At 44.2% G+C, this 25,145-nt stretch overlaps 1 protein-coding gene across 1 annotated transcript in view; it reads right to left on the reverse strand.

The window, feature by feature from the left end:
* The window catches only part of LOC144678832 (uncharacterized), a 330,763-nt gene that overhangs the window by 22,886 nt on the left and 282,732 nt on the right, over positions 1 to 25,145 (reverse strand). The window contains exons 27-30 of the mRNA XM_078538787.1: positions 20,002 to 20,070; positions 19,380 to 19,448; positions 3,694 to 3,774; positions 2,878 to 2,913 (exon numbers count right to left, since the gene is read on the reverse strand). Coding sequence (XP_078394913.1) covers positions 2,878 to 2,913; positions 3,694 to 3,774; positions 19,380 to 19,448; positions 20,002 to 20,070 — 255 coding nt within the window. The remainder of the gene's footprint in view (positions 1 to 2,877; positions 2,914 to 3,693; positions 3,775 to 19,379; positions 19,449 to 20,001; positions 20,071 to 25,145) is intronic.

A 25,145-nucleotide genomic window follows, 5' to 3' on the forward strand; every position in this document is an offset into this window, starting at 1 on the left:
AGCGAAGGGGGAAGGGGAGCAGCGAAGGAGGAAGGGGAGCAGCGAAGGAGGAAGGGGAGCAGCGAAGGAGGAAGGGGAGCAGCGAAGGGGGAAGGGGAGCAGTGAAGGAGGAAGGGGAGCAGTGAAGGGGGAGGGGAGCAGTGAAGGGGGAAGGGGAGCAGTGAAGGGGGAAGGGGAGCAGTGAAGGAGGAAGAGGAGCTGTGATGGAGGAAGGGGAGCAGTGATGGAGGAAGGGGAGTAATGAAGGGGGAAGGGGAGCAGTGAAGGAGGAAGGGGAGCAGTGAAGGGGGAAGGGGAGCAGTGAAGGAGGAAGGGGAGCAGTGAAGGGGGAAGGGGGCAGTGAAGGGGGAAGGGGGCAGTGAAGGGGGGGGAGCAGTGATGGAGGAAGGGGAGCTGTGAAAGGGGAAGGGGAGCAGTGAAGGGGGAAGGGGAGCAGTGAAGGGGGAAGGGGAGCAGTGAAGAGGGAAGGGGAGCAGTGAAGGAGGAAGGGGAGCAGTGAAGGAGGAAGGGGAGCAGTGAATGGGGAAGGGGAGCATCGAAGGAGGAAGGGGAGCAGTGAAGGGGGAAGGGGAGCAGTGAAGGGGGAAGGAGAGCAGTGAATTGGGAAGGGGAGCAGTGAATTGGGAAGGGGAGCAGTGAATGAGGAAGGGGAGCAGCAAAGCAGGAAGGGGCGCAGTGAAGGGGGAAGGGGCGCAGTGAAGCAGGAAGGGGAGCAGTGAAGGGTGAGGGGAGCAGTGAAGGGTGAGGGGAGCAGTGAAGGGGGAGGGGAGCAGTTAAGGAAGAAGGGGAGCAGTGAAGGGGGAAGGAGAGCAGTGAAGGGGGAGGGGAGCAGTGAAGGAGGAAGGGAAGCAGTGAAGGTTGGAGGGGAGCAGTGATGGAGGAAGGGGAGCAGTGAAAGGGGTAGGGGAGCAGTGAAGGGCGAAGGGGAGCAGTGATGGGGAACGGGAGCAGTGAAGGGGAAAGGGGGGCAGTGAAGGGGGAAATGCAGTGAAGAAGGAGGGTGCCAATCTGAATCAGGAAGCCTGACAAGAACGCCTCGACTGGCTTCGCAGCTTAGGCCTCAGCTAAAATGCAAATGTTCTTATCAATGGGCCGTATTGTTGTCATAGGAACTCAGTTAGCAAATATGCATAAGGCCTCCACTTGAAGTTAGCTGATGCATCATTGCCTCCAAATCAGCATGGGGAAATGGAAACACTTCATTTTAGCCACACCACCACTCTGTATCTGCAGACCAGGGCAAGTAAAAAATTTTCCCTAATGGGTTTTTATAATTTTTCCCTGTCTATCCAAATAGCTATCAGGTTGCACATGGGATGCATCCGGATATCACACATATAACTCTTCGATGTATATCAAATCCCTAAATACCTTATGGGCAGAATTTTGCCCTCGTTGGGCGGGTGCGACGGGCAGGCCCGGGAGCGGCCAGGAAAACGACCGCTTCCCGCGTTCGGGGCCCCGAACACAATTTCACGCTGGCGGGCCAATTTTGGCCAGCCCAGCGTGAAATGCACACTGCAGCGCTGCCTGTGTGGGGGGAGAGGAGGGCATGTGTGGAAGATCACACATGAGCGTGGGTGCACGCAGGAGAAGCTCCCCGAAGCACAGAGCTGCCTCAGGGAGAGGAAGATTTTTGAAAATAAAAAAGAAATATCTTAAAAATGTTAGTAACATCTTCCCTCATGTGACTCTGTCACTTAAGCAAGGATATGTTAGAAATTAGTTTGAAATTTTTTTAATAAGTTTTAATGACTGATCGAAACCTCATCCTGCCCGTGGATGAGGATTTGCAAAAAAAAATCAAAGGCCGCTTGGCCTTTTCGCCTGCCCACCAACTGTTGGATGGGTAGCAAAAAATTTCATTTAATTAGATCTTTACCAGCTTTAATAGGCGCGTTAATGGCCAACAGGTGCGCTGCTGACTCCCGTGCACGCCTGTACACTGAAATATTCGCCTGACATCATCACACATCATTTTACGCTCATTTGGTTCTGGCACACACCCGGCCGGCGAGCATAATATTCTGCCTTATGAAATTAATTATTTTTGAAACTAATTCATGCCACAGATAAACAGCAGGTACTGGTTTCTGGCAGAAAGCTGTGGAGCTAACAGTATAGCTGGGCTGCTGCTTAAGTATGATTACATAACATAATCAGTGTCCAAAGACTGAGTAAATATTTAATGTTGAAAAAGAAAAAAACAGGACAGTTAGTTCTTTGATACCATTAGATTGTTTAAAAATTAGTTTTACAAATATGACATTGCAGCAGTTGCAGTTATGTCGCAGTCTAAAAAGATGAGATAAAATTAGGAAATAAACAGAAGAAAAAAATCTTAAATTGCTTCAGTTGCAAGATGACTGTGCCAACTGAATTGGAAGAAAATCCAGGACAATTATCATCCCATCAAGAAGTTCACACTTGTTCAGATCCTGAAACCATCCATGGTCATCAATGTTTCAAGAGTTCACATGCACTGTTTCTGTTTGGCCTTCAAAAGATGCACTTGTGAAAATAAATCAATTTTGTGACAATAGTAATCACTGGGTTTGAGGGACAGGGGGAGAGAAGTTCCATCAGCTTGTTCCATTGCTCCTTCCATAGCTTCAGAGAAAACCCTGGCGAAATGATAAAAATTTTAAAAAGTTTAAAAATTACCATTTGCGTCTCTTCTCTGGAGTTTCTGCTGTGCTTCTGGCAACTTTACAATAGGAGATCGGGTTAACCACACAGAAATTCAGGGCCAATTACTATACTGGAAGAAGAGCTAACTCCCTTGAGTTTTTGCACATTCAAAAAACGGATCATAATTATGGTATTCCCCTAAATAAAAATGAGTAAAATAATTATTTTGTTTTGATGGATACTTACAGTGAGACCTGGTTGACCTTTCTGTCCATGCTTTCCCTATAATTTCAGAAGGTACATGGTATTAGTTCCAGGACAAACTAAATGGGCAGAATTTTGTCGGTCAGTGAGCAGGGGGGCGGGGCCCGCTCACCGACGCGTAAAATGACGCGGGATGACATCAGGCGGAACTCCCAATGTCATCCCGCCCCATTTAAATTTTCGGGAAGGCGGGGGCGCAGCAAAATCAGCTGCGGGCCTGCCAACCTGTCAATGGCCACTTGAGGCCATTGACAGGATCATTAAAACAACTAAAGGACCTGCCCATCCAGCCTTAAGGCAACAAATAGAAAAAACATGAAACCTCATCCAGCGGCGGGATGAGGTTTCATGCAGGGTTTGAAAAATTTTATTAAAGTTGTTCTATAAATTGTGAACATGTCCCAACTCATGTGACATTGTCACATGAGGGGACATGGAAAGGATTTTTCTTTTATCTAAAAGTCCAGGCAATCTCCCTGAGGCTGCACTTAGCCTCAGGGAGATGTGCGCTCTCTCGTGCGCATGCGCGAAAGAGCGCACTCTCGATTTCAGGGATTCCCCCCCGCCCACACAGGAAGTGCATAGCGCTTCCCAGCGGACGTCGCGCTGGGCGGGCCTTAATTGGCCCGCCCACGTAAAATGGCGGCTCGGCCCGCTTCGCTGGCGGCAATTGGCTCCGCACCCACCGCCGATTGGGTCGGGCCCACCCGCCCGACAGGCAGAAAATTCTGCCCAATATTTTTCAAATAGATCATATTAGAGCATCATTGTCACTTTGTATAGAAATAAGTGTCTTACTTGATCGCCTTTAGCACCAGAGAGTCCTTCATCACCTTTGTCTCCTTTCTTCCCTATCTCACCTTTATATCCATGATCTCCCTGTATGAAGTAAAGTAAAATATTAAAATCAAATTGAATTTCAACCCAAAGTGAGGTGGAATTTTTTGATTAATATTCAATGTATGAATGTAATAAAAGAGATGGGAATTCTGTCCTGCCTAACCGTTAACCTTTTCCTTTCCTGTGCTAACACACCTATTGTACATTTCCAACATTTTCTAATCTTTTATAGATTTACAGCATTTGCTTTTAAAGATTTCTACAAACACAATACATTATTTGAAGCTTTAAATTGTCCCAACTTGTCATGAATTCTTAGGCATATTATATGGGATAATTCCACAATTTGTGCTCCCAGTAAGGAACAGCATCTTTCTTAATGACATCAGAAGAGCAAGGAATCATTTTATACAGCACTATTTGTAATGGTATGTCTAGGTAAGAACTTTAGTTATAGGAACTTTTGTACTCTGGGGCAGGGGTGGGCAGGGGTGATATTGTGTGAGACACATCCTTCACTACAGCAGTCCGTGCTTGCTCATGTTTGTATTCTGTGTGTGCATTCAATAAAGCAATGTTCATTTTAATAAACGTCTCTGAATATTATGACTAGGTACAAATCCTAAAACGGCGTCAGAAGTAAATGTCAGCTAAGTGTAAATACTTACGGAGGACAAACTACATGTGAATACCAACGCAAAAAAGAAGTATGTTGAAATTCAGCCCACCAGACAACTTCAGCTTCAGCTGCCCAGAGCAGTAGCCTGAATGGCACTTTCACTGGTACAGGATCGCCACCAAGCTGAACAAGGAGCCTGGCAAAGTCCAGGTATGCACACTAATTTATGCGCTGGGGAAGGAGGCAGAGGAAGTCATTAAAATGTTCTCGTTTGAGGCGAATGAGGAAAATGATTTTGACAAAGTGCTCGAGAAAGTGACTGCATATTTTGTGCCCGACGTAACATCATTCACAGAACAGCTAAATTTCACCAAAGAGTGCACAAAGAGGGTGAGTTAATAGAAGAGTAAAGCAGAAGCTTGAATGAACTGGCAGAAACATGCGAGTTTGGGGAAAAGGGAAAGGAAAATATCTAGGACAGGCTCGTGATCAGCACTACTGATAAAGAAATGTCCCAGAAGCTACAGCCCGACTTGACACTGGAGAAAGCTACGCAACCAGCACATCAATCAGAAAAGATGAAACTGGAGATGCAAGAACAAATGACTAGCAATGCATTATGTGAAGTGTTTCGAGAAGTTGATAAATGAACAGGGGCTGAGTGAATGAAAAAGGGGCAGAGAAAGGAGCATACTAAGAAAAATGCACATTTGAAACAGGGTGATGACAGCTATTTCACAAGCAAGGCCAGACATTCACAGCTGTGAAAAGCGTGAAATGTACACATTGCAGCAGAGCACATGCTCGATGAGATCATTGCATTGCAAGGTATGCTGCGTGCTACAAATGTAAGAAAGTAGCCCATTTTTCTGTGGTTTGTTGTACGCTTGTGGTCATCGAAGTAACTGCAGGTGATGTGAGAAATAAAGACAACGAATGTCTTTTCCTTGGCTCTGTCACGCATGTAAATGATGATAGCAAGTCTTAGAGAGTAGATCTTCCAATTCAAGGAACGGTTGTGAGTTTCTAAGTAGATACTGAAGCAGACAGTAGTATAATTTCCTACAAAACATATTTTGCCAAGAAGACTCCTCCTCAGCTCAATGGCACTAATTTCACTCTTGACAGTCCAATGCTGGGGAAAATTCCTTGCAAAAACACAGTACAAAGCAGGACATTACCAGTTTACTGTGTATGTGATTAATGGGGCACTAGTGAATAATTCTCTGGGACGTGATTTGGCCACAACAATGGGCTTAGTTCAGCAAGTTGATGAAGTCCACTGTGATATTTTTGGAGAAATTACCCTGCTTAAGGTCACGCCAGTTAAGATCAGCTTTAAAGAAGGTGCAGTGCCCTACAGTATTCCAAGTGCATTATTCACATATATAATTTCACAGCCGATGCTCCCCAAAGTCAGAAAGGAATTGGAACGTATGGTCGTCTGTGGTGTCATTGAAGATATCTAAGAGTCAACTGAATGGTGTGCCCCGAAGGTACCTGTGCCAAAGAAAAATGGATCAATTAGGATCTGCGTTGATCTCAACAGACTTAACAAGGCAGTACCGAGAGAAAAATACATCCTTCCAATGCTCGATGATATCCTCCCAAAGCTAGCCAACACCCGAGTGTTTTCATTGCTGGATGTTGCGAGTGGATTCTGGCAAATTCCACTACATGAAGAATGTGCTAAGCTGACCACATTTATAACTCCATTTGGCAGGTAATCCTTCCACAGATTGCCTTTTGGTATTACCAGTGCACCAGGAATCGTTCAAAGAGAGATGACAGACCTGATTCGACATCAAAAGGGCATCGCTGTGTACATGGATGACATCCTGACCTATGGCACGACTGAAGAGGAACATGACAGAAGACTGTCTCAAGCATTACAGACCCTTGAAGATGCCGGCCTGAAGCTCAATAAAGAGAAATACTTGATTGAACAAACACAACTGCATTTCCTCGGACACCGCATTGACAGGCATGGCATACACCCAGACCCTCGGAAGGTCCAGGCCATCGTGGAGGTGAAGCCTCCAGACATTGTCTCAGATTTGCACAGGATCCTAGGCATGATACATTACCTTGGCAGGTTCCTACCCAACCTTTCTGATATCACAAGACCCTTGACTGCATTATTGAGGAGTGATGCATGGTGGAAATGGACGCCAACACAAGAGCAAGCCTTTGTGAAGGTAAAAGACCTGATTTCAGAGGCTCCCGTGTTAGCCTCCTATGACTGTACAAAACCTACTGTTGGCAGCGCTGATGCAAGCAGCTTTGGCCTCGGTGGAGTCCTACTACAGAGCCACGATGGAGAATTGAAACCTGTTGCTTATTGTTCCAGAACCCTGACAGACGCAGAAATGCGGTATGCACAAATTGAGAAGGAGTGCTCAGCAGCTGTTTGGGATTGTGGGACGTTTTCTAAGTATCTGTATGGTCTAGATACATTCACGCTCCACACATTCACGCCTCCCATCCCTTTAATGAATAGCAGAGACTTAGACTGTGTACCGTTGCGCTACCAAAAACTTCTAATGCGGTTGATGAGATACAATCCACAAGCAGAGTATGTGCCTGGGAAGACACTTGTGGCAGACATGGTGTCAAGACATCCTCTTCCTGCTGTCCAACTTGATGTGGCTGAGTTGAACGAGGTGATTGACATGTATGAGGATGCAGTGCATTCTGCACAACCAATGTCCAAAACTAAACTAGATTTAGTGAAGCAGCTGACAAGTACAGACTCTGACCTGCAGAGTGTGGTCCGCTATGTCAGGCCTGGACGGCCAAGATATGCAGCTAAAGTGCCAGAGAATATGAAGGCTTACTTTATCCAGAAAGACTGTCTCTCAGAGTCAAGAGGACGTCTGCTGCATGGCAACCGAATAACCATCCCGAGGAGTTTGCGTGATGAGATTTTGGAACGGTTGCACAAAGGTCACCAAGGCATCACCAAGTGTCATGAAAGAGCAAAAACTGAGTGTGTGGTAGCCTGGTATCTGGAAAGACATAGAAGCTAGGGTGGGAACATGTACGATTTGTCAAATAGCCAAGCCCATCAAACAGAGGGAGCCACTGATGACCACACCACTGCCCGAAAGACCTTGGAAGAGAGTGTGAGCTGATTTATGCCAACTGCAGAAGCAATACTACCTAATTGTCATCGATTACTTCTCTAGATACCTGGGGGTTTTCAAACAAACTTGTCACTGACAATGGGCCTCAATCACAGGCAAGGGATTTGCTGAGTTTTCCAGAATGTACGACTGTCAACATTTAATCGACAGTTTGTATTATCCACAGATCAATGGGAAAGCTGAATGAGTTGTGCAGACTGCCAAGGAGATTCTGCGTCAGGATGACCCATTTGTAGCTCTGTTGAGGAACAGAGCTACTATGCTGCAAGCAACTAGATTTAGCCCAGCACAGCTCATGCTTGGCAGACGGTTCAGAACTAGTGTTCCCACAATAGAAGGAAACCTGTTGCCTAAATGGCCCGACTTCAAGCTGATGACTCAGCTAAAGCACGCTACAGTAGATTTACAGTAGATGACATTCTGTTAAAGAGCTGCCCACCCTATGTCCTAGTGAAGAGGTTGCAGTGAAGTTGGATGAAGAGTGAGATTGGACTACCAAAGCTATGGTGCTGCAGCCGCTGACACTCCAAGATCCTACCTAATCCAATTGGAGAAGGACATCTTCTGCTGGAACAGACGCCATCTGAAACCTATCAGGTAACAAGCTTCAAATGTGGAAGACTTTGTAGATGTCAGCTCTGAGGTTTCACCAGCTAGTGATACGTCACATGATGCAGCAGGTGCTGGAGGTGTTGCAGACATGTCCAGAACTGACAATTCCAGAGCCCACAGAGAATCACATCTAAAGGCCGGATTGTTAGAAAACCGGTGCACTACAGAGACTGTGGCCAGAATTTTGCCCTTGTCGGGCGGGCTCAGCGGGGGTGAGCGGGAGTGGCCGGGAAGTTGACTGCCACCCACGATCGAGCTGCGACCGCGATTTCATGCTGGCGGACCAATTAAGGCCCCCGCCCAGCATGCAACGCGCACTGCAACGCTCAGCACTGCCTGTGTGGCGGGGGGAGGAGGGCAAGCGGGGAACTTTGTGCATGCGTGCGGGTGCGCACAGGAAAAGCTCCCTGAGGCACAGAGCTGCCTTGAGGAGATAGAGATTTAAAAAATTAAAAATAAAGAATTTTAAAATGTTAAAAAGCATGACTCTGAAGTGACTCTGTCACAAGAGAAGGGACATGTTATTAATGACACATATTAAAATTTTTATTTAATTTTTAATAGCTGTTGGAAACCTCAACCCGCCTGTTGATGCAGTTTCCTAAAAAATCCAAAGGCTGCATGGACTTTTTGTCTGTCTGCCAATCGCAAGGTTGGATGGGCAGCGAAAAATTTCATTCAATTGGTACTTTAATGGCCTTAATAGATCTGTTAATTGTCAGCGGGCGTGCTGCCGACTCCCGCATGCGCCTGCCGACCGAAATATCACGCGAGTGCGTGATGACGTCGGGATGCTCGCCTGACGACATGGCACGGCAATTTACGCTTGTTCGGGTCGGGTGTGTGCCCGCCCGATGAGTGAAAAGTTCTGGCCTATGAAACCTGATCCAGCTAATATGTAGCTAGTTCCTCAAGGCAGAATAATCCTCACCGGCAGCCTACCTGGTTGCCTTAGAGAGAGAACTAGGTCTTTGCATCAGTTAGCTGCTTGATTAGGAAGTTTATGTGATAAGTTAAAAAAGTGAAAATGTTAATGTTACTTTCTAGCTATCACCAGTTTAAAAGTCCTTACTTATGACACAGTAGGCTTGTTAATGACATCCACTGTTCTTTACTCAGGAGGGGAGGTGATGTAACGATATGTCTAGGTAAGAACTTTAGTACTCTAGGGAGGGGGCAATATTGTGTGAGACACATCCTTCACTGCAGGAGTCCATGCTTGTTCATGTCTGCATTCTGTGTGTACATTCAATAAAGCACTGTTCATTGTAATAAATGTCTCCGAATATTACGACAAGGTACAAATCCAAATATTATTGAAAGATATCTCTTTCCCCAAAATAATTATAAAAACAACACAAACTTTATGGAGCACTGAATAAGCATGGGCTAGAGTCGTGCTTCCCAAAGTGAAGTATGCGAACCCCTCGGGGGTTTGCAAAATGTTTCAAGGGGTTTGTAGGAAAATCCCGTAATGGCCAACCTAGACGCGTCTGGGTTGGAACAGTAGCCTGTCACAGTAGATTAGAAGACCATCTGATTGACAAGCTACTTGGCCAATGATTGACAGGCTACTTGGCCAATGATTGCTCCTGTTTCAAACAGCAGAAATCATTGGTCAGTGAAGTGTAGCTTATATAGCACCTCGTGGCAGAACTTGCAGTTGGAGAGTTGTTGGTGGTCGGGTGTGCTTAAGAGTCGTTTGCCTTCCCCTTGCAATCTCCTGTCTGAAATCCTGAAGGTAGGGTAAGCTCTAGAGCGCCAAGTTTTTAAAACTCATTTTTTTCAGTTATTGGAGCTGCTTCTGATCCCTGGCAGCCTCGTGGTTCAAAAAGCCTGCCAAAATCCAAGAGGTTTGTGGGTCAGAAACAGCAAGTGTGTGTTGGATTAAAGATTCTTTTTACAAGACAAGTTCTTTAATGATGCTTCTGATTTTTTTTTAACAAGTCTGCAGGATCTGGCTGCTGGTTCTTGACCGTTACATAACACTGAGCCCGCCTCTCCCCAGTGGTTAGTATTTGCTTCCACTTTCAGCTCCCTCTCCTGAGTCCTGCCTCAACCCCTCACCCATCAACCCCAGCTTCCAAAAATCATTAAAGGATCCTTAATGATGTGTGGGGGTAAGGTGAGAGTATTTGTTGAGGGGGTGGGTGAGTGAAGTGAGGGGGTGGGTGTGTGTGGAGGTGAGGGTGTGCAGTGAGGCGAGGGGGTGGGGGTGAGAATGGGGGGCTATGGTGGGTTTGTACTGTTTACTGCCACCGTATATGGTGCAATGTACAGCATATGTTAATGAGGCAGCGTTATTGCATGCACAGTGTTATAAATAGCTAATGGGATAGTTTTCCATCAGATTAGCAATATTGCACATTGGTGTTAAGAGAATTTGTACTCTCTGGTTTGTTTAATAGTCATGGTGGGATCACCTATTGGGCACCTGGCCCTGGCTCTGGTGAGAAGTGGGTAAATGTTCTCATTTACTAGATTGTTCATTTGATGGCGTTCTCAGTGTGTTTTTATTTTATTTTATCTATTTTACACCTGTAATGGACAAGTGGCTGAAAACAGGAACTGTAAGAACACGGGAAAACAAAAAGTCATCATCAGCTAATGTTTCATCGCAGTGTGAGAAATCTATGACAAATGACCAAGATGGTCCAGGAAAGTCTCTTATTGAGAAGAAAAAAAGACAATTACATAAAATATGGCTTTACATGCATTGGTGATCAGGAGTGTCCAAAACCATGGTGTGTAATTTGTGGTGATGTTCTAGCAAACAGCAGCCTCAAACCTTTACTTTGTCACCACTTCGAAACTAGGCACCCTACACAACTTGACAAGCCAGTTGATTTTTTTCCCGTGAAAATTAGCCGAGTGGAAAAGTGACATTATCAGTTATGTATCCAAAACAAATGCTGAGAATGAAAATGCACTTGAAGCATAGTACTGAGTGAGCTACAGATAGGAAAAGCTGCAGAAGCCCATATACCATAGCAGAGAGCTTGATTGGTCCATGTATACAAGATGTAGTTCAGTGCATGTTGGGAGAAAAGGCTACAAAAAAGATTTACGTGATACCTTTGTCCAATAATACATTGTCGCAACGAATTAATGACATGGTAAGTTATGTTGAGACCACAATTCTACAGACAGCGTTTCATGCTGAGTTTATGTATTATGCCCATCTTATGCTATGCAATTGGATGAATCAACTGATGTTGCTAATCTAGCTATCTTGCTACTGTTTATGTACATTAGGTACATGAAGGTATGGTTGAAGAAGACTTGCTGTTTTGCCGTCCACTGAAAGAACATACAACTGGAGAAGATACCTTCAATCTGACCAGTGAATATTTCGAAGAAAATGAGATAGATTGGTCTCGTTACCTAGGCATCTGCACTGATGGGGCCACATTAATGATGGGGATGTATTCTTGCTTTGTAGCTCGAACAAAAAAGGTTGCAACAAATACCTCTTGAACTCACTGCAGTATCCATAGACAAGCTCTCGTGGCAAAACACATGACTGAGGTACTGAGGGAAGTGCTGGGCAATGCAGTGAAAATAGTGAATTTCATAAAATCATGGCCAACAAATTCCAAAATATTTCCGACACTTTGTGAAGAAATGGGTAGTGCATACAATTGTCTGCTGACCCATACTGAAGTGAGATGGCTCTCCTGTGGAAAAATTCTTGCATGTTTGTTTAAGCTTAGAGCAGAAATTCTGGTTTTTTCAAGAGCCACCCCTTCCACTTCGTCAGCTGCATGGAAATCATGTCTGGCTCCAGTGACTCGCTTATTTAGCAGACGTTTTCTTCAGGATCAATGAGCTAAATTTATCTCTTCAAGGCTTCAATATAACAGTTTTCAACGTGCAAGAAAGTTGAATCTCTGATAAAGACTAGTATGCAAGTCCAGCAAGTAATTAGGAAAGCTAACAGAATGTTATCATTTATTGCAAGGGGAATTAAATACATAAGTAGGGAGTTTATGCATCAGTTGTACAGGCCACAAGTGAGACTGCATCTGGAGTACTGTGTGCAGTACTGGTCAGCTTATTAAGGAAGGATATAAATGCGTTGGAAGCAGTTCAGAGAAGGTTTACCTGGAATGGGCCAGTTGTCTTATGAGGAAAGGTGAGACAGACTAGGCTTGTATCCACTGGAGTTTAGAAGAGTAAGAAGCGACTTGATTGAAACATAAAAGATCCTAAGGGGTCTTGACAGGGTGGATGTGGAGAGGATGTTTCCTCGTGTGGAGGAATCTAGAAGTAGAGGTCACTGTTTAATAATAAAACAGAGATGAGGTGAAATTTTTTCACTTAGAGGGCTATGAGTCTTTGGAAATCTCTTCCTGAAAAGGTGGTGAATGCAGATCCTTTGAATATTTTTGAGACAAAAGGTGGGTAGATTCTTGATAAGCAAAGGTGTGATAGGTTATCGGTGGGATGCAGATTTCAGGTTATTATCACATCAGCCATGATCTTATTAAATGGTGGAACAGGCTCGAGGGGCTGAATGGCCTGCTCCTGCTCCTTGTTCGTATGTTTGTATAAAGAAGTTGCAGTTTTGGGAAAGGTATTTGTAAAACTATCGAACTGAGTTTTTCAGTACTTTTCATGACTTCCTGGCAGAAAATGAACTTCAGTTGGATCAGTGCACTAAAATCAATATAAAAATCAACACACCTGAAAAGGACTTTGCACAACATACAGGGAATATTTTCCAGCTATGTTAAGTGATAATGACTGGATTTGCAATCCCTTTGATGATACCACTTCTTCATCACAGATATTGAGCACAGAGGAAAAAGAGCAATTGAGCTTTAAATCTCCTGTGATTACGAATTGAAAATGAGTTTCAGAAGACTAAAATTAATCAACTTTTGGCTGAGTTTAAGAGACGAATACCCTAGGCTGGCAGGAAAAGCTATTGCACTATTGTTACCTTTTTCAACAATGTACTTATGTCAGAAAGCATTTCCCTCGTATGCACATCAGAAAACAAAATACAGATGCAGACTCAATGCCGAACCAGACATGAGACTTTATCTTTCCAGATTTCCAAGAGCTATGCTGATCTAAGCAACTGCATCCATCACACTGATTGAAACTTCCAGTTTGACGACAAATTTAGGCTTAATCAAAGTGATACCAGTTATGAAAGTGAAATCTTGGAAGAGTGCTGGTGTTTTCATAATGTTAGTGTTTTCATTAATGTTATCAAATTAATCATATAATGATACTCAGGTAAGGGAGAAAATGCCTGGAAACTGTTTATTTTTACGAGGGGGTTCACGAGGTTTGACGAGGGTGAGGGAAGTGGCCACGCACTTGGAAAAGCTTGTCAAAAGGGAGCATTCTTCCACAGCTGAGACTGTTCAGCAGCAGCTCCACTGACACTGCTCCCAATGTGGTTTCCTCTACATTGGAGAGACCAAACGCAGACTGGGTGACCGCTTTGCGGAACACCTTCGGTCTGTCCGCAAGCATGACCCAGACCTCCCTGTTGCTTGCCATTTCAACTCTCCACCCTGCTCTCATGCCCACATGTCCGTCCTTGGCCTGCTGCATTGTTCCAGTGAAGCTCAACACAAACTGGAGGAACAGCACCTCATCTTCCGACTAGGCACTTTACAGCCTTCCGGACTGAATATTGAGTTCAACAATTTTAGATCATGAACTCTCTCCTCCATCCCCACCCCCTTTCCGATCCCCCCTTTTTCCCAACAATTTATATAGATTTTTCTTTTCCCACCTATTTCCATTATTTTTAAATGTATTTCCATCCATTGTTTTATCTCTACCTTTTAGCCTATTTCGATCCTTTCCCCCCCACCCCACCTCCACTAGGGCTATCTGTACCTTGCTCGTCCTGCTTTCTACCCTTAATGTCACCTATTAGCATAATCCTTAGATAATATCACCACCTTCAACACCTCTTTGTCCTTTTGTCTATGACATCTTTTGGCTATCTCCACCTATCACTGGCCCTCTATCCAGCTCTACCTGTCCCACCCCCCCCCACCCTTAAACCAGCTTATATTTCACCTCTTTTCTATTTTTCCTTAGTTCTGTTGAAGAGTCATACGGACCCAAACGTTAACTGTGTTCCTCTCCGCAGATGCTGTCAGACCTGCTGAGTTTTTCCAGGTATTTTTATTTTTGTTTTGGATTTCCAGCATCCGCAGTTTTTTGCTTTTATTTTTGCTTTTATCCACTGACATGCTTGGAGTCGGGCCTCTGAAGCATTGCTGCCCACTCAAGCAACGTAAAAGCATGAATGTGGCACCAAATGCTCCAGAACTTTTCACCCCTCAGGTGCAGACTGCAAATTAATATGTGTCTTAGGGGACTGCAGAACAATTGGACGATAGGGTAGGCTGTAGAATCCCCTTACGAAAGATGGCCATGGCGCAGTCACTCGTGGAGATGCTCAGAGCCCCTTGCAATGTTTTTATTCAGGTTTGGTTCAAGCTAACAGTGCAGCCTTGCAGTGCAGGTTAGGAGAATGCCTGCTCCTGAGCTGAGAGCACAGCATGCAGTCCAATGGCTGAAGCTGCTGCCAATTGGTCAAGTGGAGTGGGGAGGAGGTGGGTGGGGATTTGGAAGCCATGAAGCGTACTACATAGTGGCCATCCAAGTGGTGGCCAGCACTCTCCGGCATGTGTGAAGGGGCCTTGAGGTGCAGTTGGAGCCGAAGACTTAACATATGTGTCTCTCTTTTTGATGGTGCAGGAGGAGAACATCAGGATCATGGAGTCTGGTGATCTAGATATGCCTCATGGCTTACAGGGAGCAGAGAAAATAGCAACAGAGGCACCTGGCTTGCCAATGGGAGGAGCACCAACCTCAAGATGAAGGCACAGCAGGGCCTCCTGCGCACACAGCTGAAGATCCACAGCAAGCCATCGCTCGTAGGCACCTCGCTAGACCCAGGGTCTATAGATCATGCTTGTCACTCTTGCAGATGACTGAGAGTGTTGCCGAAGACTACATATGTCTAGGGAACTGGTCGGTCACATCTACCACCTGCTGAAGGACTTGGTGCCACGGGGACATGGAGGGCATCCATTGCCAGTGGCCATGAAAGTGACCGCGGTGCTCAATTTTTACACTAGGGCCTCCTCCCAGTGCTCTACAGGTGACCAGTGCAGGATCTTGCAAGCCTCACCCACAAGTGCATCCAGGAGGTCATGGATGCCATCTTTACAAAGGCACAGAACTTAGTGCATTTTGACTGGGATCACGCAAGCCAGGAAGCAAGAGCATGGTATTAGGTAAAAGAGATAGTTTAAGTAAGTTAGATTGGTACTTGTGGCTTTAATGTTTAAGTTTTATTTGTATTTGTGTGTTAAGAAAGGTCAAATTGAGTTTTCGTTTCACTTTAAAACGTGCTTGCCTTTCTAATGAGAGTTTTATGGCTTAAGAAGTTAAGCAAACACAAGAGTAGGAAAAACATTGCTGCTGACTAGCAACAGGGGTACAGAGAAGCAGGTCCCTCCCACAGACACACAAAGAAAGAACTAGAAAAGCAGTTTTGAGTTCAGGCTTGAAGACTGCTGTCAAACAGAAGCCACTTAGAAGGCACAGATAGCCAGTTCCAAGCTAAAAGTGATTGAAAATAGCTGCCAGAGAGAGACTGGAGCAAAAGGGACAGATAGCAAGTCCCAAGCTAAAGAAAAGTCCCCAAAATCCAGGGGAGTGAAACAGGGAAAAGTCTGAAGCAGACCTTCTAGTCAAAAGAAGGACAGGAACCTGGTAAATGTCCTGTTAAGTGAAGTTAAGTGCGAAGGGAAGAGAGAAAGGGTCCAAGCTTCAGTTTTAAAGAGACAAAACATGCAAAGAGCAGATTTAAAGTGAGAACAGCTTGCAAGAGGCCAGAAGGTCCAAGAGACAGCTAAAGGTCTATAACTTTTTGCTATGGGAATGGAAGCAGTCATGTACCATTGACGGCTGAGTCGGTGAGAGAGAGTGTCTGGAAGGTAGCTTGAATGCATGTGGTGACCCAGGGGAGAGGAACTTCGGAAGGAAAATTCGAAACCCTGGAGGAGAACCCTTGTGGAAGGCAACTGTAAAAAAGTGTCGTTTTGAGGGTAGATTCTAAAGCAAGTTCTTGGAGAGTGGAGATTGGAATCTCTCGTGTGAAGGACAGAATTCAGACTGGTTGGCTCACGATGTGACAAGCATCTGGGGGAATTGATAAGGGATTCCACAGTATGTTACTGAGCTGACATATGTCACTTGGCTTCAGAGTGGTGGTGTGCCTGACCACAGGGTGCCATAGGGTTACATGGACTATGTACATACAGTGAACATTGAAGTATGAGATAACTTCAGTAACTTATGTCATCCTTACAAATCTGTATATACCTGTAAAGGCACAGTTGTGGATGAAGGAGTATTGTAATATAGTTCATCTGTTCTTGTTTAATAAATATTTTATTCTTTTGTTAAAGGTTCATTAGCTGACTCTGGTGACTCTGTTCAGTAGCTACTCTCCAAGTATCTAAATAAACAAATAAAAGTTAGGATCTATCAAGCTGGGTTCCACCCTAGGATCAGGCTTGTCTAAGGGTAACCTCAGCTAGGATCATAACAAAGCCGCAACTCCTGCGGGCTTTTGAAATGCGGACAGTGGGTGATTGGACATGGAATAATAATTGATTCAGGATTGTAGTTATAAGGTGGGATTGGAAAACCTTGAACATTGGTGGGACCTGTGAATCCTTATAAAGTGAGTACATGGAGGTAAACAGGTACTGGACATAGGAATTGGAGTTGCTTTGAGGTAGATTACACTAGTTGGAACTCAAAATAACTTTGGAAGTTGCTGAGGTTTTTTTTTACAGATGGAGGATGTAAATCTGTCTGGTTTACAGAAATTAACCAAGGGTAAGTTAATGGAATTGGCGGATAAGTTGGAGTTAGAATTACCCGAAGGGGTGAGTTCAGTAGACATCGTTGGGATAATCGCGCAGAATTTGAAACTGGAAGGGTTAATAGAAAGACCACATTCTCCAGGGGGTGAGCCACAGCTGGAGGTAGTGAGACTTCAGTTACAAATGAAGAAACTTGAACTGGAAGAAAAAGAAAAAGAGAATTATAACTGAAAAGGCTAGAGGCAAAGGAAAAAGAGAGGCCATTTCAAAGGGAGCAAGCAGAAAGGTAGGAGAGGAAGAAAGCTAGAACTGGAATTTCAGGCAAAGGAGAAGGATAAAGAAAGAGTGGCAAGGGAAAGAGAGAACGAACAAGAAAGGGAATGCCAGCTTAGAAGGCTGAAAGTTAAAAAAGAAATCTCAGATGCTGAGGAAAGTTCTGATGAAAAAACCTTCAACCTGAAGCCTAGTGGTGAGATGTTTAAGTTTGTGCAAGCTCTCCCAAAGTTTGAGGAAAGGGATGTAGAGACATTCTTTATTTTATTTGAAAAGGGGGCTAGGCAAATGAAGTGGCCAAAAGAAATCTGGACATTACTTTTACAGTCTAGTTTGATAGGAAGAGCTCACAAAGTTTATGCTTCACTTTCAGAAGAGGTATTGGTAGATTACAATGCAGTGAAAAAGGCTATCCTGAGTGCATATGAATTAGTCCCAGAGGCATACAGGCAGAAATTTTTGAATATAAGGAAACAGCCTAGGCAGACCTATATTGAATTTAAAAGGGTAAAGCAAAGTAATTTTGACTGTTGGATAAGTCCATTAAAAGTAGAGGTGACGTATGAAGCCCTTAGGGAAATAATTTTCTTGGAAGACTTTAAAGATTCACTTTCCCTTGTAGTTAGAACCCATGTTGAGGATTAGAAGGTTAAGACAGCTAGACAGGCAGCAGAGTTGGTAAACGACTATGAGCTGGTCCATAAATCTAAACGCTTTTTCCGTCATCCCCATAAACTCGAGAAGGATAGAAGATGGGAAGGTGAAAGAAAGGCAAGTAGTGGGAAAGAGAAGGGACAGTTGGAAATTCTCAGGAAATTTCTCCTTGGATCAGAAAGGAAAGTGCTGAGGGTGGAAATGACATTCAAAAGCCTAAGTGTTTTCATTGTAGCAAGAGACATGTTAGGGCAGATTGCTGGAGGTTAAATGGTATACCTATCGCAGTAGTGGGAATGTCTAAGGAATCTTCAGGAAACGTTGCATCAGAAAAGGAAATGGTTGTTAAAAACTGCAGCAGTATTACAGGTGAAACATGTTCCCTCGGAACATACAGGAAAGGGTGATATGGTTCAGGATCGTCCAGAGAATTCTTCTTTGATTACTGGTGAAGGAAGTCAGGCTAAGAGGTTCTGGATGTTTTGTGTCAAAGGGAGAAGTATTTCCTTACTCCTCCAACAAAATAAGTAAATAGGTTAAAATATTGAGAGATATAGGGGCAGATCAATCATTGATGGTGACTGATAATATAATTTGTGCTCCAAATTAACAAGAGGTATTAATGGAATTTATGAACCTGTCTCTTTGTGTGAAGTTAACTTACAAAGTCACTTTATAAATGGAATTGTTACAGTGGGAATTATTCCTAAATCACCTATTGAAGCGCGGATTTTATTCTGGACAATGATTTGGCTAGTGGAGACAGTAGTGTGGCAATGACTGAATTGCAGCAGGCGGTTGATCATGCTGATCTTAACAAACTACAGAAAACTACTGTGGCCAGCAATGAGATGCATCTTATAGATAACAAGCAATTGAAGGAAAACCTGATTAATGTAGAAAACCAACTTTCATGTATGAAAGAGGAGTCTGCTAATGAAAGAGGAGAATTAGTGAGATCAATTGAGAATCAGTCACAGACAGTAGGACACATGACTAAGAACTTGAAATGTCTAAATGATAAACTTGTAGAAGCAAATTTAACAAAGGTCAATCTTCAGTTAAAACTCGATGAACTTCAAGCATCAGAAGTCACTTTGAAATTTGAGGGAAAATGCCTTGAACAAGAAAAGGAAATGTTGGTAAATCAGAATAATTGGTTGAATGCAGAATTATAAACCAAACCTAACAAACTGTTAGAACTTTGCCGTGAAAAGAGCAATGAGATTCTTGAATTTCAATGTAAACTGGAGAAGATGAAAGAGAAGACGTGTGGTATGGTCTGTCACAGTTCATAAGTTGTTCCTGTGAATACAAACTCTTTGCTGGATTGTGGTCCAGTTGAGCAAAGAACTGACCCAAGTAAAATACTGGTGATTCAACTTCAGTAATGGACAATATGAAAACAGTGGACCATTCTTACAATTAACATTCTAGTAGTGATAAGCAAATTTTATATACCTTTTCTCCTGGTATACCTTCCCCTGCTGGCCCTCTAGGACCCATCAAACCTGGAGATCCTGGCACTCCCTGCAGAAAAACCAATTAAATGATTACAGATTGTGAAAAAGATGTTGAAATTAACCATTTTTTCCTAAATGATACATGTCAATCTTTATATATTGAAAATATCTTCTATTAAATGAGCTTACTTATGAAAGGGGCATCTATTGTTTCTTCATACTGGAGAGTGCACTAACGATTCTTTCATATTCCATTTTGATTATAACATTCAATCCGCTAGAAATATCTTAATTCACATGAAGACAAAAAATGTTGAGTTGGTGTCACAGTTCTCCTCATATAAGGACATCCTTTCCCATTTTTCTAAGACTGATAGTTAAAACTACTTTCTCCCCATCAGTCGATCAAATTTGTAAGGTACTGTAGTCCCTTTAGATCATTATCTTAGTGTAAATTTACCATCTCCATGTTGTAATCTGACTTAATGATTAACCACCAGAATATATCAATATGGAACAAGATATATCAGGATTGGATGAGGGTTCAAGGGGGGAATGTCATACTGTTACCTACTTAGCTTTATTACCTTTGGTCCTTGTTTGGCCCTTAGCTTTATTACCTTTGGTCCTTGTATGGCCTCTCCTTGAGATCCTTTTGGTCCAGGCATACCAATTCTTCCAACAGAACCCTACACAAATCATAAACACATAGTAGAATCAATAAAATAATATTGTTCCATGAGATTTTCGGGTCACCTTAGATGTAACTCTTGACCCATGAGTTGTTACATTGCTCTTGTGTTACAGAGATAGGGGTAGAGCTTCTGTTAGGTGCTTTTGCCTAAAATCAGCCAGACTGGCACAAAAGATCACAGAATTTCAAGCACAAGTTGTGCTCAGTACAAGTCAATCTTTGTGCTGTTTTAAAAAACATTGCACTGGAAAGTGGCCCCAACCTGAAAACGGGCCACACTCCAGATTACACTACTCACCAAGGCAAATTTCAGTTAATTGTGACTATCTGCAAGTCTTTGAGGAGGCTCATAATTTTTTTAGTTACAAGAGCACCTTTTAAAAGCTTTTAAATAAGAAAGATCCTTAATTTACTAAGGAACTGACGGCCATACACCAATGAAATGAATAAATTGTTCTGTATAATTTTTTGATCAGTTTGGATGAAGCATTAACTCTGTTTTTCTCTCTCTACAGATGTTGCCAGACCTGCTGAGTATTTCTAGCGTTTTCTGTTTCTAACCCAGGCTGCTGCCACCCATGCTGAGGTGGCAGCAGTCCCAAGCCAGGCCTTCTAGCACCTAGAGCTGCTCTAGGTCATCCTGCAAGGCCATCTGCAGTCTCCTCCACTGAAAGTCGACAGCCTTTCACCAGCCATGCTGCAGACACTGGGATAATACTGTGTAGGACTGGGTCAGGCAAAGGCATCGGAAGACAGCCACTAAGGGAATGCACAAGGGCGATTTTTGCATTCAATATGGCATGCTTCCATTTGTAAACTTGGTTTGAAATGTTTATTTTGCGGTGGCTTTTAGTTTTGCATTATAGCCAAGTGGTGATGATCAGTGTTAGAGGGAAGGGAAGTTGTCAGACTGTTGGTGAATGGGGAATTGGAGTTGCGCTTATTGGCATTGCACTTGGATGAGTCAATCACAGACAGCCTTGGCCTCCTCCTTCCTCTTTCTCTTCCTCATGCTCCTGTTCCTCAGCTGCTTGCCATATAGCTGGTAGCATTATAGTGAGATTATACAACATGCAGCGGGCCTTTGACATTTTGACAAGATAGGAGGCTAGAGAAGAAAGTGGTGGGATAGCTCTGTTAATTAAAGATGACATTAGTACAGTAGTGAGAGATGAGATTAGCTTGAAAGAGCAAGATGTAGAATCAGTTTAGATAGAGATAAAAAAGAGAAAAAATAAGATTGCTTATGGGAGTAGTTTATAGGCCCCCTAACGGTAGTCACATTGTAGGACAGCATACAGGAAGAAATAAATGGAATGTGTAAGAAAGGTAGAGCAAAAATCATGGGTGAATTTAATCTATAAGTAGATTGTGTGAATTGGATTGGCAAAGGTGGCCTGGAAAATGAGTTCATACAGAGTATTGGGGACAATTTCTTAGAGTAGTATATTCTCTCGCCAACCAGGGAGCAGGCTATTCTAGACATGGCATTGAGCAATGAGACAGGATAAATCAATAACCCCATGATAAAGGAGCCTCTATTTGAGTTTTTTGAGGAAGTACCAAGCAAGGTGGGTAAAGGGGAACCTGTACATGTGGTGTACTTGGATTCCTAAAAGGCATTTGATAAGGTACTACATCAAAGATAGGAGCTCATGGTGTAGGGGTGACATATTAGCATGGATAAAGGATTGGCTAGCTAACAGTTAGTAGAGAGTAGGGGTAAATGGGTCCTTTTTGGCTTGGCAAGCTGTAACTAGTAGAGTGACACAGGGATCAGTGCTGGAGCTTCAACTATTAACGATCTATAGCAATGACTTGGATGAAGGGACTGAATGTTAGAGCGAGTGAAAAGAGGACCCAAAAATTCAGTGACTCCGCTAGTCACTTTCTTTAGAACATACAATTTTTCAAATTTATTCATTTATGGGGTGTGGGCGTCACTGGTTAGGCCAGCGTTTATTGCCCATCCCTAATTGCCCTTCAGAAGGTGGTGGTGAGTTGCTTTCTTGACCCGCTGCAGTCCCTGAGGTGTAGGTACACCTACAGTGCTGTTAGAGAGGGAGTTCCAGGATTTTGACCCAGCAACAGTGAAGAAGCGGCGATATATTTCCAAGTCAAGATGATGAGTGGCTTGGAGGGGAACCTCCAGGTGGTGGTGTTCCAATGTATCTGTTGCCCTTGTCCTTCTTGGTGGTAGCGGTCATGGGTTTGGAAGGTGCTATCTAAGGAGCCTTAGGTGAGTTTCTGCAATGCATCTTGTAGATGGTAGACACTGCTGTCACTGTTTGTCGGTGTTGGAGGGAGTGAATGTTTGTGGAAGGGGTGCCAATCAAGTGGGTTGCTTTCTTCTGGATGGTGTTCAGCTTCTTGAGTGTTGTGGGAGCTGCAGTCATCCAGGCAAGTGGAGAGTATTCCATCACACTCCTGACTTGTGCCTTGTAGATGGTGGACAGGATTTGGGGAGTCAGGAGGTGAGTTACTCGCTGCAGGATTCCTGGCCTCTGACCTGCTCTTGTAGCCACAGTATTTGTATGACTAGTCCAGTTCAGTTTCTGGTCATTAGTAACCCCCAGGATGTTGATAAAGGGACATTCAGTAATGGTAATGTTAGATTCTCTCTTGTTGGAGATGGTCATTGCCTGGCACGTGTGGCACAAATGTTACTAGCCACTTGTCAGCCCCAAGCCTGGATATTGTCCACGTTTTGCTGCATTTGGACATGGACTGCTTCAGTATCTGAGGAGTCGCAAATGGTGCTGAACATTGTGCAATCATCAGTGAACATCCCCACTTCTGACCTTTTGATGGAAGAAAGGTCATTGATGAAGCAGCTGAAGATGGTTGGGCCTAGGACACGACCCTGAGGAACCCCTGCAGTGATGTCTTGGAACTGAGATGATTGACCTCCACCAACCACAGCCATCTTCCTTTGTGCTAGGTATGACTCCAACCAGTGGAGAGTTTTCCCCCGATTCCCATTGACTCCAGTTTTGATCGGGCTCCTTAATGCCATTCTCGGTCAAAAGCAGCCTTGATATCAAGGGCAGTCACTCTTGCTTCACCTTGGAAGTTCAGCTCTTTTGCCATGTTTGAAACAAGGCTGTAATGAGGTCAGGAGCTGAGTGACCCTGGCAGACCCAAACTGAGTATCAGTGAGCAGGTTATTGCTTAGCAAGAGCCGCTTGATAGCGCTGTTGATGACCCCTTCCATTACTTTACTGATGATCAAGAGTAGACTGATGGGGCGGTAATTGGCCAGTTGGATTTGTCCTGTTTTTTGTGTACTGCACATACCTGGGCAATTTTCCACGTTGCCGGCTAGATGCCAGTGTTGTAGCTGTACTGGAAGAACTTGGCTATATGCACGGCAAGTTCTGGAGCACAAGTCTTCAGTACTACTGCTGGAGTATTATCAAGGCCCACAGCCTTTGCAGTAACCAGTGCCTTCAGCCATTTGTTGATATCACTTGGAGTGAATCGAATTGGCTGAAGACTGGCATGTGTGACGTTGGGGACCTCTGGAGGAGGTCAAGATGGAGCATCCACTCGGCACTTCTGGCTGAAGATTGTTGCAAATGCTTCAGCCTTACCTTTTGCATTGATGTGCTGGGCTCCCCCATCATTGAGGATGGGGATGTTTGTGCAGTCTCCTCCGCCAGTGAGTTGTTTAATTGTCCACCACCATTCACGACTGCGTGAGGCAGGACTGCAGAGCTTAGATCTGATCCATTGGTTGTGGAATCACTTAGCTCTGTCTATCACTTGCTACCTATGCTGTTTGTCATGCTAATAGTCCTGTGCTGTAGCTTCACCAGGTTGACACCTCATTTTTAGGTATGCCTGGTGCCCTCCTGCAATCTTCATTGAACCAGGGTTGATCCCCTGGTTTGGTGGCAATGGTAGAGTGGGGGATATACTGGCCCATGAGGTTACAGATTGTGGTTGAACGTAATTCTGCTGCTGTTGATGGCCCACGGCACCTCATGGTTGCCAGATCTGTTCGAAATCTATCCTATTTAGCATAGTGGTAGTGCCGCACAATACGATGGAGGGCCTCCTCAATGTGAAGATGGAACTTTGTCTGCACAAGGACTGTGTGGTGGTCACTCCGATTGATACTGTCATGCACAGATGCATCTGCAGTGGGCAGGTTGGTGAGAATGAGGTCAAGTATGTTTTTCCCTCTTGTTGGTTCCCTCACCACTTGCCACCGACCCAGTCTAGCAGCAGCTATGTCCTTTAGGACTCAGCCAGCTCAATCTGTGGTGGTGCTACCAAGCCACTCTTGGTGATGGACATTGAAGTCCCATACCCAGAGTTCTGTGCCCTTTCCACCCCCAGTGCTTCTTCTAAATGGTGGTCAACATGGAGGAGCACTGATTCATCAGCTGAGGGAGGGCTGGTTCGCAGTAACCAGCGGGAGGTTTTCTCATCCATGTTTGACCTGATGCCATGAGACTTCATGGGGCCTGCAGTCGATGTTGAGGACTCCCAAGGCAACTTCTTCCCCACTGTGCCACCACCTCTGCTGGGTCTGTCCTGCCGGTGTGACAGGGATGGTGATAGTGGTGTCTGGGATGTTATCTGTAAGGTATGATTCCGTGAGTATGACTATGTCAGGCTGTTGCTTGACTAGTCTGTGAGATAGCTGTCCAAGTTTTGACACAGGCCCCCAGATGTTAGTGAGGAGGACTTTGCAGGGTCTACAGGGATGAGTTTGCCATTGTCATTTCTGGTGCCTATGTTGATGCCAGGTGGTCTGTCTGGTTTCATTCCTTTTATTGACTTTTTACAATACAATGCAGCTGAGTAGCTTGCTAGGCTATTTCAGAGGGCACTTAAGAGTCAGCTACATTGCTGTAGATCTGGAGTCACATGTAGGCCTGACCAGGTGAGGGTAGCAGATTTTGGCACAAGCCCCCAGATGTTAGGGAGGATGACTCTGCAGTGTCAACAGGACATTAGTGTATCAGATGTTTTTTTACAACAAACGACAATGGTTTCATGATCATCATTGGGCTTTTAATTCCAGATTTTTATTGGATTCGAATTCCACAATCTGCCATG

The sequence above is a fragment of the Cetorhinus maximus genome, chromosome 3, assembly GCF_964194155.1.
Source record: "Cetorhinus maximus chromosome 3, sCetMax3.hap1.1, whole genome shotgun sequence".
NCBI lineage: Eukaryota > Metazoa > Chordata > Chondrichthyes > Lamniformes > Cetorhinidae > Cetorhinus > Cetorhinus maximus.